This window comes from Carassius auratus, chromosome 13 (genome assembly GCF_003368295.1).
Source record: "Carassius auratus strain Wakin chromosome 13, ASM336829v1, whole genome shotgun sequence".
NCBI lineage: Eukaryota > Metazoa > Chordata > Actinopteri > Cypriniformes > Cyprinidae > Carassius > Carassius auratus.
In genome coordinates this window covers 24882871-24899020 of record NC_039255.1, presented here as the reverse complement: position 1 = coordinate 24899020, position 16150 = coordinate 24882871, and the positions used below count along the sequence as shown (strand labels likewise).

Sequence of the window (16150 nt, the reverse complement as noted above, 5' to 3'; positions counted from 1 at the left end):
GTATGAAGTGAAGGTGAACAAGGGCGTGCCTTATAATGTTCAGGACAAGCTTATGAATACTGCACTGTTCAGACGGTAATTGTTTCTCATGGGGACGTAAGGTGATTTCAACATTACAGGGTCTTGTCTGTGATTTTATTGCTGTCCAAATCTAGAATGTCCGAGTACTTTAATTGCCATCTGAATCCCATCTCTGAGTTTACAAGAAGTGATCAATCCAGAAGTCGGTTTGTAAATCTTTGTTTGAGCACTGCAGAGCACCGTACAGTAACTCTTGCACTTCGTCTTAATGTGCTCGCACTTTAAACATGAACACTATAACAGAAATGCTGGAAACGGTTACTAAGTCCCTGTTCCAGTATTACAATTAGCAGTTGTTATAACACATATCAAAACACAAGCTTTTGAAACTTTCTTTAAATGCGTAGGCTACAAATCCAGTTCATTGATGAACCAGATGTGGCAGGCTGATAGGTCTTTAATGCAGTCTGCTAACTATCACATCGCATGAGCTGATTGGTCTCTGTTACATCTGCTGCTTAACATTTAAATAGTTTGCTTCTGCATTTTCTGTAAGCATTTTCTGTAAGCACGCTATCAGAAACCCTCCACCTCCCCCAGCTCCACCTGTCTAGATCTGCCTCAGCTATGTCATATCCATTAGCATGCCAAACTCTTCTGAGAGTAACCAGGTCAATTGTTTACCTCATGAAAGGTTGTGTTAACTTGATTATTTCCACAGTTTAAAAATGACATTCATCATTCTGAGAGAGAAGACAGAAAACCATTCAAACCCTATGTCATTTAAATAGTATATTTACTGTAAATGAACCCTGATCATCAGGTTCATGGATCAAAACAAGCTCATTCACCTTAAATAAATAAAAGCATGAGTATAACCTCAAAGAAGTTACGCAAATCAGTTCAAATCACTTGTGTCAGAATAAGGCTTTATATATGAATTATTATTTATTAAGCTGTGAAATAGTATTTAAACTAAAAAAGGCACATACTCAATTAGTGAGAAAGTATGGAAAAGTATATTTTATTGCTTTTGCCAACCACCCACATGAACCCAATCAAACCTGAAGGGACATGCATGGCCTTGGACAGGTTGTCCATTATTGTCACTGTGGTGGACTCAAAACAGCTGAAAACAGTTCGATCCTGGTCAGACTGAGTCTCTTAGAAAGGTTACAGGTCATTCTTCAGCAGCACAACTGAGAGACTCTTTCAGTCGATCTATTATAATGAATTAAGGATAGTAATTGTATACAGTTTCTATATAATTGTGAAATAATGTGTGTTTTTTTTTCATTTGAAAGACTGCTGTCGTTTTTTGCGATATATGAGATTTTGGTATGATTCATCATGAGGTTTTCATTTCCAGCGAACGCAGAATGCTTTAGGGACTTTAAATGAAGGTGTTTTATGGAGAGAGAAATCCTCCTACTGTGAATCCGTGTGAGATCCGGGGTCTCCATAAGCATTTGGAATAAAGACAGATGAATGTGATGTAATTATTCCCGCAGAGCAGCAGAGACACACACGAAATACCCTTCGAATGAATGACTCATCCTTGTTCGTTTCTCTTCTGTACATCATGGGATGTCAATATTTTAGATTAATGTGCTGCTAATGCAAGCCCTCCAGTCAGTATTCACTTAAACACAGAACCGAGAATAAGAGATGTGAAAAGACAGAATGAAAAGTAGAAAGAAACTGTATGAGAAAGTCTTTTGAGGACACAGAAGCAACAGCTTAGTTTAATTAACGCTTGGCTATCAATAAAAAGAGCGTACAGTGTGACAACTGAACAGCTTATCCCCAAAGTTAATTAGCTTTTATTAATTGTGTAGCTACTTGTCATTTCTGAAGGCCTCCATGTGTCTTAAGACAGACCTCTGATGTTCACTTAAAGGATAGTTCACCCAGAAATGAACTCACCCTCATGATGATCGAAAGCTTCTTCCATGAAACACAAACTGTAGACTGCTGTAATCGGCTGTCAGTACCATATTAGCATGATCAAAATGGTATTTAGTAATGTAATTATGTTTCTTATTTTAGCTAATGTATTCTGACTACTTTAGATTATGTTTTTAAATACTGGTTATAAACTGACCATTAATTATAGCATTCTGATATTATTAAAAGAGAAAGTAAATGAAAGAAAATATATCCCATTATTTGAACTCAACATCATGCTGAGCATTAAACACAATTCACCAGGATTTCTCTAACTTGAGTTCATGTAAAAACAACAGAGGGTTTCTGAGCTAATAAAAAGCTATTAATAATTAATTCAGGCTTAAAAATAAAATATTTAAAACAAAAACAATAAGAAAAAAAATAATGGAACAGTAAAGATAGAAATATTTAATTTGTTTAATGTGACCATTAACCGACATCAGAGAACATGTGAAAGCCGTGTTAAATTATTAAAATATCATTAAAATGATATCAACTTCCTCAGGGATATTATTAATACTTTATATCAAAGATGTTTTTTTACATGACATTTACACAGCCATTCTAGTGTGAATAAAGTCAAAGCTAAATGGTATGAAACAGTAAGATCTTTGGAAAGAAAACTTATAAAAGAGAAAAAAAAGAAGAACTAGGGAAAATCAATCAATTATAAATGATTTACTGCCATTTAATGAATAATATGTAGTCATGCAATCCATAAAAATGAACTGTAATCTGATTATGGCCACTATATCTTGTAATTTAATCAAGTTATAACTAAGAAATTTTTTGAATCTGATTATGTAAACCAGATTCAGTTGGTAGCCGTATAGTGCATAGTGATCTAACTGCGACCAAAAATGGAGCGTTGTGAAAGATTTTGTGCTTCGATCTGAGCTTCTAGACACATAGCAGACACAAGTGATGTCATTAGCAGTGTGAGATATCAGTCTCATTTGTCACAGTGGTTGTTTTGGCCTTTAGTTCATGTCACTGAGGAACTAACAAGGCCTGGTTGCAATGCAAATCTCTGGCAAAACCCACAAATCAATACAAGGAGGCATGTGAAGCGGGAAAGGGCAAGTGTTTTGCAGTCCGGTCAGATTCCACAGGTCCTGCCACATGCTTTATTTTGGCAAACGCTAAAGGACATGTGACTTTACGAATGGGAAGGAATTATTTAACTCAGGAAGCTGCCTGTAATGACTTTACCTTGACGTCCGTGCTGTTTTTCATTGGTAGAGGAGAGCGGTTGTCTTGGTCTGGTGAAGCACTGAAGCCTGTCATTACCTGTTTCTGGCCCATTTCTCTCAATGAGCACAGTGCATTTAGACCTCGATGCTTCCTCAAACACAGCTGTTACTATGTGACCAGTGCAGGATTTCATCAGGTGTGAGTAACATTGTTTTACAAAATAACACCCATAATATGTCTAATAAAACGTTTTTTGTCCATGTCTATATCTGTCTGTGCTATAAACACATCCTCATTTTGTCTCCTTGTTCCTGTCATAAAAAGCTTTAGTGGGCTTTCACAAACCTGAAACGTTGCTGTTTCCTTTTTCTAATGGCGATGGCTGGCTCATTTGAAGATTGCACTCATGTAATGATTTGAGTGACGATTGTTTTTTTTCTGATTTCACTTATGCATTATTCATAACAGGCATACCATAAATGTGTTTAATGTGTTTTGTGAACGGCAGCAGAACGGTTGCCAGAAGTTAACTGTAAAAATATTATAGCAACATTTTACTGTTTCATGTACTGACTTCAAAATTACAGTAAAGTATATATTTCATCAACTGACATATTGATAGAAAACAAACCTAGAGAAATACTAAAATCTGTTTTATACATTTATAATGCTATACCTTTGTAATACACTGAGAAACACCAAAAACGCAGGTGCTTATGAGAAAATCATCTATATATATATGTGTGTGTGTGTGTGTGTGTGTGTGTGTTTTTGATGCATATTTCACCATTATACAATATATATTTATATATATATATATATATATATAGAGAGAGAGAGAGAGAGAGAGAGAGAGAGAGAGAGAGTATTGTAAGGGAATTTCCTGGTTTAAGCAGGTAGAAGTTGATTAGGGTTGTTGTCAGCGATTACCTCCTGAGAGAAAGAGATCCTCCTCAAGCCTCAGTGATGAGGAAATCCCTGCCATCCGGAGACAAAGGCTTGTATGATTGGCCTGCTGGGAAAAGAGCTGTTCCTGCTGTCGTTACCCACACTTATCATCCTGCAAACAAGCCAGAGCCTGGGCGTTCAAGCAGTCACTTTAATGTCTTTCTCCAAATGGCCATGTTGATCAGCAGCTTCTGTGTTTGTGCAGAGATCAATCATCTCTTCACTGCAGCTAGTTTCTCCTCGTCACTGTGGAGGGTCACACGGTTGTTGCATCACCCTGCTGTAACTGGCTAGCCTGTAGTCCCGGACTGTCTGGAGCTCGTTCACTGGCCCGCTGATGCATACCGCACATGCTAGGTTTCATCTCATTTACAGGTTGCTCGCCTGTCTGGAAGAACAGCACATTTGCCAAAGTTGAAAAGTTTTCCAGGTTAGCAGTTGCTTGACGTGACTTCAGTTCTGAGAAATAATAAGTAAGTTGAGTCTCAGCAAAGGTGAGACCCAGGGCCTATAATTAACACTCGCCAAGCGTCAAATGTGCGTACCATTCAGCATTGGCGAGTACATGAAAGAGTATCAATCGCCAGTTGGACGGTAACTTTATCAAATGAATTCTAACTATGCCTGAGAAGGTGATACAGTTTAGTGTGACTGACAAATCACAAAAACTGCATCATAATTGTATGAATATGCAATCTGGTGTGCTGTGTGTGATCTGATGTACTCTAGATGTGTTTCCCCTGTTTGCTCTGCTTATTGTTAATGAACTAATGGTCATTTTTCTGAAGTCTCCAGCCATTGGCATGTGTGCCAACATGATTCAGGTTTAGGTGCCGCTGAGATCAGAGGACAGTCGAGTCCAAATCTCAAGACTCAAGACCAAGTCCTTTCTCAAACACTGTGTGACGCCTGTATAGGCTGAAGACACTAGTCCACCTCACTTTTCTCTGGTGAGTCCATGATCCTGACCTCTGTTCTCCAGGACAGGATTTACGACCCTGTTTCTGACCTGCTGTTTATTTGTGTAATCTACAGACTCCCGCTGGGCCAGTTAAACACAGTTATCAGTGGCATCTGCTCGCCTTAAACACAAGGCTCTCTAGATTCAACTCTCCGGGTCTAGAAACAACTGCCAATTACTTTCCAACTATATTGTAGCACCATGGTACTTTTACACAGTTTACTTTGAAAACTAATAAGAATGTTTTGAGGGAATATGTTTTGTCTTGGATTTGGGTTCCTCACTTAAAAACTATTTAACTGCATCCAGAGAGTCAGTACATTTGGGAAGTGACACAGAAGCAAGCGAACACTTGTGTTAAAAGTGCACATGGATGGTAGCCAATGCAATCATTTCAAAATGGCCAAATATGCACCCATTCAATCATTAGTATTCATGTTGGTCAGACTTTGGTGTGTATGCATGTCCCTTTGGTAAGATCAGAAAGTATGCACCCTAAGACGGCTTGCAGCTGTGATTCTGAGCATGATGTCGACTACAGTGCTGGGGATTTGCTTTTTAAGTATTTTCCCAGCCCACAAACAATCAAAGACTCAAAGAGCAGAGTCTGGTGAATTACATATTTACACCAGGCTGACTGTAATGGATTCAGATGCTTTCTGATGAGATTGAGATTGATTTTCTTTGTGAGCTCCTCAGTTGTGGACTGTGCAGGCTGGAGGAGCGCAGCTGCTGCCCTCGTTTTCACAAACACACACACACACACTCGTGGACCCCTCCGTATCCATGGAAACGCTCCAATGCTGATGCTGATGATCAACTTTGGCTTGAAAGAGATGTAGCATGCTGGGACGGGATGTTGGATATCAACTCAGATGCATGGACACACAGGGCTGTAGCACACAATGTGTTTGCACTATAACTTACAATCATGGCAGCATTTCTGTCATGTTATGTATTAAATTATATACTTTATTAAAACTTATGTTTTCATGTAGAAGTGGTTTTAAGGCTTGTTAAAGAGTTGTTTTCAAATGTAGACGTGGACCATTAAAGATACTAAACAAGTTAGCTCCCTCTAGAGGCTGAAGATGCCAAACAAACATCCTGTGGAGCCATTTTAATCTCAAACTAATAGTACATTTTAACTGCAATTTTATTTTATAGTCACTTTAGACATTCTACTTACTATAAGGGACAATTGCAAAGTTACGTAGACTTACTACAATGTATGAGGTAGACTATTGAAATAAAGTGTCACCTTTTAAATTTTCGTAATTTGACATTACAAGCTCAAGGTATATTAAGCGATGATATTTACACTAGTGTTCACCTTTAATTTATCAGTTGCTTGCTATTTAAATTGATGGTGAGAAAGCAGACATTTAAACTAAAATATTGTATGTAGAGAGAACATAGACTAATTTCTAGGTTTTATTTTCAGATTTCATTTTTTAATACTTTCTTGGTACAACTACAACTGCATAAATATTGTCATTGTCAATCTAAAACCAGCAGTAGGCTAGGTGGCAGCAATCACTTCATGAATGAGTCATGGAGTCATTTATTCAACTGATTTGTTCAAAGCAGCTGATTCATTCAGTAATGAATCAACAATGTGTTGCATGGAAATGCACAGCAGTTCTGCTAAGGATATGTCTGTGACTATTTTATTGAAAAGAAAACTAAAATGTGTCTAAAATATAATTCTCTTAGTATTAACTTGTTTGTTTTTGTGTAATGGAGCTGAGCAAAGGCGAGACGAATGCGCAAGCTGAGTTTAATAAGAAATGAACAGACTAATAAAACACAAGAACTCAAGAAAACATAATGAATGGTGAAAAAATACTCTTAAGACTGGTGTCAAGTATTAAAACACAAATATTAATTAAAGAGGCATAAAATTATACTTATTTAGGATTGAATTTAGTGAATAAGCATGTAATAAGTAAGTTTCTCCCACTGGTGTCACAAAACAACAGGTGTTGGTATCTCAAGATCTGCCAAGAATTAGTGAAGCACACTTCCATTAATCCTCTTTACAATGACACAGATTCAGGCAGATTAAGACAATGTTAATAATGATGTGCGCTGAGCAGACATAGATCTGACATCAGTGACATCCCAGCGTGAATGACGCGGGAGGAAAATGGAAAATTCAGTGTTAATCAATGGAGGGGAGCTGTGCTGATCCAGTACGCTCCTGGAGTTGATCTACTAAATGAAGCAGGAAATGTCAGGCCATGTATAACCAGCCCTGAGGGCAGACCATACGCATCTGTGTGTGAACGCAACGGCTTCTGACTCATACCGTTAGTCACTTGACACCCATAAAATCAGCTACTGAAAAAGATACTGCTTTTACAGACCACGTCACCACTTTAATCCTCACACACAGTCCCTGGCTGTTTTCAGTTACACAGAATCAAAATATAAAAAATGATGTTTATTTGCCAGGCAGGGAATAAGATAATATGATTTATATGTATCATTATTCTTGAAGGAACATTATTATTGGTTTCATGTGGTTCCTTTTCATTATTTCCATCATGAAATTTCTGTAAATATCAATTTTATATGATATCTTGAAAAATCCTCATCTGGTAATCACAAATGTCTAAAAATCCTGGAGCTCTGAACATTAGTGTCACCATAATGGATTCAGTGCCATGATAAGGCTTTGTGAGTTTTAATATTCTATTAAACTGTTTTTATTCATGGCTGGAAATGATTTGCATAGCTTCAAGGGTGACATGTCCTTGTTGACAGATTGGACATTACCATAGCTCTCCATGCCATCTCTTTCAGCCTTCACACACAGCTCGGCTCCTCCGTCGCTCATGCATATTCAGCACTTCAGATGAGTGTGATCTGTGTGTCTAAACGCTCTCTGTCATCTGCCATCATTTCTCACCCTCGAGGTACCTGCTTTAGGAATATATGGGTTGCTTTTCGTATATAATAACAGTAAATAGTATGGAAGCCCGTTTCTGACACAGAATAGTAAATTAATAGGTAATTGTGATTTTTTTTTTTTTTTTCTTAATTGCAAGACATAAACTCTTTTTTTACACCACATAGTAAAAAATTAAGGTAATTGCAACTTTATATCTTGCAATTCTGACTTTTTCTCTGAATTACATGAAAAAAAATCAGAACTTTGAGATAAAAATCTTTGATTGCCTTTTTATTTATTTTTTATTCTGTGGCAGAAACAGGGAACAACTGCCATAGTACAGGGAAAGATACTATTAAGCTAAAAAACACCTTCATAAACGTATGATGAAAGTGGAGATGATTTGTGGCTCTTCAGGCTCTGTTAGACAGCTTGTGTTGGGTTTGATGTCAGGGGAACATTACATTAAGATTTCCTTTGTAAGTGTTTATTAAGGTGTTTATAAATGGCTAATAACTAATTTACAAAATCGTTAGAACTGATCATTATCATTATCACTGTAGCTGACCTCTGAGCTTTTTTATAATATTCTGGAAGAGTTTGAGTCACTTTTGGTCTTTTGCAGCATCTTTATCTCTGTTACTCTTGCTACGGACAAATTATGATCTACATACAAAACATGAAATAAGGTTATGGTTGCCTACACAGCAGTAAGTAACTCAAAGGTTTGCACTGGAAAACAAAAGCTCCATTGAAGACGGCAAATTGAATTTGGTAATATCCATTAATGTCACTACAGCAAGAGGGAGAGAGAGAGAGAATGCTCTTCAAGGTAATTACCTTCAATTTTCTGCTATTAAACTCCATCAGAATGGACAGAGAGCATTTCAGAGATGAATCTACACACATTCAGAGAGCGCTGGCCTCCACTGCATCCACAACCGCACAGGAACAACCTTTATTTACTTGTGTTTAATTGCACGCAGACTCCTACGAGCTAATAAAGAAGCAAATAATCTGAAACGCAAATACATGAGATCAACATTTAGAAAAATAAGGATGAATTTGTTTGGTATGTGTCTTAGAGATTTGTGTGAAATATCCTGAAGCAGCAGGTTGAGTTTATAAATGCGTCACATGAGTCTGAACAGTTTTGAAGCTCTGTGCACTTTACATAAGCAGCTTGCTAAAGAAGTCACTCTTACTGACACAAGAGTTTCCACGCATAAAGTTTACTTTGACAAGAGATATAGCCAAAAAACACACCATAATATACAAGTATGGAAATACTTTCCTGTACTTTTCTATTCCAGGCAATGTCATTTATTTACATACTTCACTTTAAATTTGCTCCAAATAATAAAATACTTAATGGTTATTTAAAAACATTTATAACTTATTCGGTTTATCCTCAATAGCAAATGGAAAGGTTCAGAAATGCAACATTCCAATGAAAAAATAAAATATTTTGTTGAAATGCACAAAATAAAAAAAATTATTATACAAAGCGACCAGTGGTCTGGGGCAAACCTCCAAATGTGCCTCAAGATGGCTTAAAGTGATTTGAAATAAGACAAAACGGCATAAAAATAAGCTAAAACAACTCAAATATTATTTTCCTCAACTGAATGTCTTGATATAGGAGGTAGGCTAATTAACCAAATGTTTGAGCACTTTTATAAAGAACATAAATTTTTCTTATGCCAAGCTCGAAATAATTTTATTATGTAGAAATTGTGAGAAACAATTAATTTAAAATCTCTATCCTTAATTCTCATTACAAACGACTGGAAAAGTTGTGTAAATTAATTAGTTAAAAATAATGTGATCCCTGAAGAACATTAAGCTGTTATTTTAATTATTATTATTTTAGTGACTTATTTTACTTTACAGAAACTAGGAAGTAGATTAAAATAAGTTTTGAGGACAAAACTAGGCCTATTTGAATATTGTTGTGAACTACGAGTCTAAATATTTGAGAACCGCTAGTGTAAGTTACTGTCTTTTACACACAGAAGAAGTCCATGTCCTACAGAGAGAAAGAAAACAAAATATGCATTATCAGATTAAAGAGAGGCTATAATATGAAGAGCAGTAGATTAAATACTCACAGTGGTTGGGATCTCAACCGTTTTCTTCTGAAAAACATGTGTCTCATTGACATAGTTACTGGGGAAATATCCAATCACACCCATCTGATCTACATAACGCTCACCGTAGACCTGCAAAAGCAAAGCTGCTGCTGTTATTTCTGGGTTTGCAGATCAGCTGAGGGAAATGTCAAATGTAAAGACACGCACACTTCCAGACCAGAAGACTCCGGCTCCCTCTACAGGCTTGAGTTTAGAAAACACATAGATCATCTGGCCACGTCTCAGGTTGATGTATCTGCAGTCTGAAGCCACGTAGTCTTCAAGAGCTTTAGCCATTGAAATCACATCTGTGAGGCAGAAACAAGACTTCATAAACAAAGAACAGGAACAGATAATAGGGGTACCAAAATAAAACAATAAGTGAATGTAAATATCCTACCATTATTGCCCAAGAAAAAAAGATGCAGTTTGTTGAAAACAAGTTGACCAATGTGTGATGTAAGCGGTTACTAACACAACAAAATGTAAGCTCTAAAAATCTATGAAACATAAATAGGTTTAGACAATAGTAATCATATTTAATAACTAAACTTAATATTGTTTCAGAGTCATGAAACATAGTTTTGCCATATTAGTTGTAAACTGTGATGAATAGTGTAACTCACATGAACAGTCCTTGTCTGCACAGATCTTAAAGTTTGCCAGTTTCTCCATGAAAGCAGCGTGTGTCATGTGACCCACAAACCCCACACAGATCAACAGGAAGATCAGGCCGAGTGATTTGTCCATCTTCAAATAATCTTGGAGGAGGAATCACTTCTCACTGCCACATTCCCTGATAAGAGTCCAGCTGCACATTCCTGCTTCACTCCAGGGAAAACCAGCCGCTTCCGGACTCACACTCACTCTCCAGACAAACACAGACTCACATTTCTGCTACAACATGAACTGCAGACTAATAACATGGCACAACACTTATTAGCAAACATTACATTACATGCTTCATGCATAACAATAATGAATATGTACAAAGGCAAATGAAGGCAATACAGTTCATAACACTTGTTTGTGTACAGTCACAACACATTGCACATTTTCATGTCTGCGATTTAAACCAAAAATAAAGTTCCCTCCAAAAATGAACAATAGCAACATATATACTTGTAATTTCTATCAGTGCAAATTTTTACTGAAGCCTGTAGAAATAATAGTTCCCTTTGGATACTACACTTGTACTGCGTCTTGCTAGACGTATTTGGAAAAAGTCTTTTTTCTCCTGAACTGAAGCCTTTTTCAATCTCACAGTGAAACTGCATGGCCATTGGTTCGTGCAGTAACCAATGGCTAGGCAGCGGAGCTGCATGAGCCTATTGCGACGAAGCCAAAGCCCGCCAGCATGGGTAGGGAATCTGGCAAAATAAAAAGGCATTTGCCACAGGATTCTCAGATTTCTTCTCATCCAGCGACGATGCTATATCTCTATGCTGATCCGAAGCCACTCACCATTCACACGCTTTCGCAGCTGGAATCGGGACTTCTCAGCATGGCATCTCGCTCTGCCCAATGCTACCCTCTTCCTAAATGCCAGGGACCCCGCCCTGGGACACCTGGAGTGCCTGGGACCCCACCTGGGAGCATGTTGTTCCCCAGCCAATGAATATCGTTCATAGGAACAGTTTTTGACTCAGCCCAAATGAGACCTATAGTCGCGCCGGAACGGGCTCTGGCCATACGGAGTCTCACGACCTCCTTCAAGATTGGTACCTCTCGCCCTCTTAAAGTGTTTCAGATGATGCTGGGCCTCATGGCAGTGGAATAGTGGTGGAAATTATGATTCTTTCTAGAGATTCGTTCATTTTCAGTTCGTTCACCAAAATGATTCAGAATCGTTCACTGATTCATTCAGTGACCATTTCTTCGTATTACACAAAATAAGCCAGCAGGTGGCAAAATAGAGTGTATTATGTGTTATGTCTTAAGTCAATGAACGTATTCACTTGTTACAAAAACTGATCTGGCTTTATTGAAATGTGTGTATAATCGCTAATAAGAACAATTTAAGTCTAATTAAGTTGTTCAGATGAACACAGCACAAGGTTTTCTTGCCTAATTAGCATTTTAATTGTTTGGTCAGACAGTTTGAACATTATATATACACATTCATAAATCGGGGATTAAACGTGGAGTTGCTAAATATCAAAACAAGCATATGTGCACAGTACAGCTTTGCATTTTTGCGAGATTGACATGCTAAATGCCAGATTAACCCGGTTTACTCTCATTCATTTCGTTCACGAACGACGTGTGTGTATCAGTTCAGTCATTTCATTCACGAACGAGATGTGTGTATCAGTTCAGTCATTTCATTCACGAACGAGATGTATCATTCAACTCATTCACGAACGACATGGGTACCAGTTCAGTCATTTCGTTCACGAACGATAAGATCTCTAGATCTAGTTCAGACTCATATGAAACTCGTTCATTGAAGGGCGTATTCGTTCACTACATTCAACAAATCACATACTCTGTCACATCTCATACTCGAAGGCTATTGGCTCGAGGTTGAGTAATTCTTTGACAGGATGAAATGCTTGTTACCCGGTTCACTGAGCTGCGCATGCGCTGCTTATAGCGCCGCGCTGCTGCGGAGGGAGGAACTTCACTGAACGAGAAATATGAGTCAGTGGACAGCGTGAACGAGAACGATTCGTTCACTTAAAAGATTCGTTCAAAAAGAACGATTCGTTCACGAACGACACATCACTACAGTGGAATCACCAGTGCTATAGTTGGGTCTGCTTCGTATGCGCCCCCTTCAGCGCTGGTTGAAACCACGGGTTCCATCCTATCAGTGTTAATTTTGGCAGGCATTTTTGATTTAGTCTTACTCTTGAGATGAAAATGCTTAATAGTCTTAGTCACATTTTAGTCATTTGAGTCTTTTATAGTTTTAGTCAATGAAAAGTCATTGCATTTTGTCAACCTTTAGGCATTACTTTTAGTCAATATTTGACTAACTGAAGCCTGTAGAAAAAATATTTCCCTTTCGATACTACACCCGTACTGTGTCTTGCTAGACGCATATGGAAAAATCTTTTTTTTCTCCTGAACTGAAGCCTTTTTTAATCTCGCAGTGAAACAAAATTTTGGTAGCTATTTTATAAGTCAAATTAAAATAATCATTAATTATTTTCTCTTTAGACCAAATCAATTAAGCTTATGAGTAATTTGAATCAAGAACTGGATTTGAAAAAAACTAAATTATGACAATTTTCATTTTTGGGTGAACTATCCCTTTAACAAAAATGAAAAAAGGAGTAACTAAAAATATTATATATATTGTGACGAGTGTCCTGAGCTCTCATCAGCCTCGCCCTGGAAACAGAGCAGGCACACTTGCACCTGCTCATTATGGGCTGAGCGGTCACACCTGCAGCCCATCAGGGACGGGCTTTATAAGCAGCGTTGACGAACACAGAGGTAAGAGATGTCTCCAAAAGACTTGGCTAACAATTATCTGTGTTTCCCTCCCGACACCAGCATGTGACCGCCAGCCCACAAAGGACACGGACTTCACGGACCCACACAGCACTGCGCACCGAAGGAGAAGAGAAGGCCGAGCACCGAGCACCGGAAACCCCTCACGTTGGCTATTTCCCCCTTCACCATCACAATAAAATCCACCCTTCGGGGAACTTACCTTGATCCTCGTGTCATGTGCTTCCTCACCCCGTCACACTAGTGGAGAATGCGGGCATTGCAGTTAGGGATGCACCAGTTGACCAGCCATAAATCGGAACCGGACGGTTTTTGCTTAAAATACACGATCGGCAATCGGCCGGTTTTTGGTCTTTTTTTTGACCGATTTTTCCGGAAGTTTGCTCGCGTGCACAGACTACATTGTAATCTTTCGCTATGTCATTTGTGTGGAAGAGTATTTCGAATACTCTGTGCGCAGGACACGGGCAGCCTATCAGTACTGGAAATGCAGAGCTTCATGTCTGAGGCACAAATAGCAGGAAGCGATCAGCCGTTGGTGTACTGATGCACAAATAAGAGTCCCTTTCCTGCGCGCACTGAAGCTGTGAGAGCATATACTGTACCGGTCCGTGCCCTGAACACTGGTAGACTGTGAAGAGATGTTCAGCTCAACTTCTCACGTGTTGGATGAGAAACGAAGTGTGAGTGTGACATGACATTCAGCCAAGTATGGTGACCCATACTCAGAATTTGTGCTCTGCATTTAACCCATCCGAAGTGCACACACACAGAGCAGTGAACACACACCCAGAGCAGTGGGCAGCCATTTATGCTGCGGCACCCGGGGAGCAGTTGGGGGTTCGATGCCTAGAACTTGCATACACGTTTGAAAAGCAAGGAATAAACGTGATTATTTTTTTATTTTACCTTAATATTACATAGACTTAATTTAATTTTAAAATCACCTGCTGTAGTACACTGAAAAAAAAGTGTTTCATTCATCCAATTAAAACATTTTACGGTAATGATTCACATCTATATTTCTTTTTTATTACTTGAGACAATGAGTTATTTATTTTTCACTGGCTCAAGTAAAAAAAATATAGATGTGAATCATTACCCTATTTTTTTATTTTTATTGGATGAATGAAACACTTTGCATCTTTGTTTTATTCGCACCAACATTATTTGATTTAAAAATTTTGGAAAATGTATTTATATAGCATACTTTTATTTAGTCTTACTGGTAAAGAGCTTTTTTTTTATTTAAAACCAAATTTAAAAACTAAAATACTGAATGCGGATTAAGAAACATCTTATTGAATGTGTGTTGATTGTGTTGTTTGGACTGTAGAACTATGCAGTTGTTGCCTTTAATTTCACATGGTTACAGTTAATCTTTAAATTTAAGGTCAGTTCTCTGTAGATTCAACCCAACTTAAAAACAAAAGCTAAATGCTGATGTCTGTACCATCTATGTTTGTATTGAATGTAGGCTACTTATTGTGCAGTTACTAACTGCCATTAATTTCAGATGGTTACAGTTATTGTTTTCAATAGCCAAAATCAAGTTTGGCCTATTAAATACCAAATATCTTGTTTATGCACACTTTCCTTCTTTCTTGTTTGTTGCTTAAAAGAAAAAAAAAAAATCGGAAATCAGTATCGGCCAGTTTACTTGTAAAAAAATCGGAATCGGCCATGAAAAATCATGATTGGTGCATCCCTAATTGCAGTGAAGAAGTCACTGACCAGGATCCCACTACATCACTATCACCATTTACTTGGTTTATTGACGGACGTTTTTCCCGGGTTATTTTTCTCACGACCCCTTCCTGTTTCCCCAGGTGGCACTCCTCCCCCAACGATGGAGGATCTGTTGAAGCACCTCACCGAGGTGAGCATCTGCCAGCAACAGATTATGGAGCACATGGCCTCACAACAAGGGAACGGAAGGAGAGCTCGCTGCCCTGTTACCTGAACTCCGAGCCAAGGCTACCCAACTCATCCCGAAGATGACGTCGCATGATGTCGAGACATTCCTTCAGATGTTCGAGCCAATTGCCGCCCGGGAGGCATGGCCCAGGGACGAGTGGGAGCGGATCATGGCGCCGTTGCTGATGGGAGCGGTTCTTATGAAGAGTTGAAGAAGGAAATCTTGGGGAAGGTCGCCCATTAGTGCCGCACAACTGTTCCATGACTGGTCCTACAACCCACGGCGGCCCACCCGTGCGCAAGTGACCGACCTCTCACGCCTCACCCAACATTGGCTACTGGCCGGGGGTCCCACCGTACACCAGGTAGCAGAGCGCGTAGTAGTGGACCGCCTCCTACGGGGCCTTCCTCGCCCTCTCCGGCAGGCGTCCGGTATGCGGAACTCCACCAACATCGACAAGCTGGTGGAGGCCATCGAGCTGGCGGAGGCCACCCAACACCGGGAGGCTGGGGAGCGAGTGCCGCCCTTTCCCCGAAGGGTGTTCCAGGAGCCCCTTAGCGCCTGGCCGGTGGAAGTCGGGATCGTCAAGGATCTGCTTGTACTGGTCCTCCTCGACAGGGATTGGCCGGGGTTTGACCGCCTCTTCGCCTCCGCTATCCAGCCTGTCA

The 16150-nt window shown here is 39.0% G+C and overlaps 1 protein-coding gene across 1 annotated transcript; it reads right to left on the bottom strand.

Moving 5' to 3' along the window:
- Positions 1-8525: 8525 nt before the first annotated feature.
- LOC113113091 (otoraplin) lies at positions 8526-11083 on the bottom strand. The gene is made up of 4 exons (XM_026279258.1): positions 10729-11083; positions 10271-10410; positions 10082-10192; positions 8526-9999 (listed from the first exon to the last, which is right to left on the bottom strand). The coding sequence occupies exons 1-4, from the start codon at positions 10850-10852 to the stop codon at positions 9976-9978; spliced, it is 399 nt and encodes a 132-aa protein (XP_026135043.1). The 5' UTR covers positions 10853-11083; the 3' UTR covers positions 8526-9975.
- Between the last annotated feature and the right edge of the window lie 5067 nt (positions 11084-16150).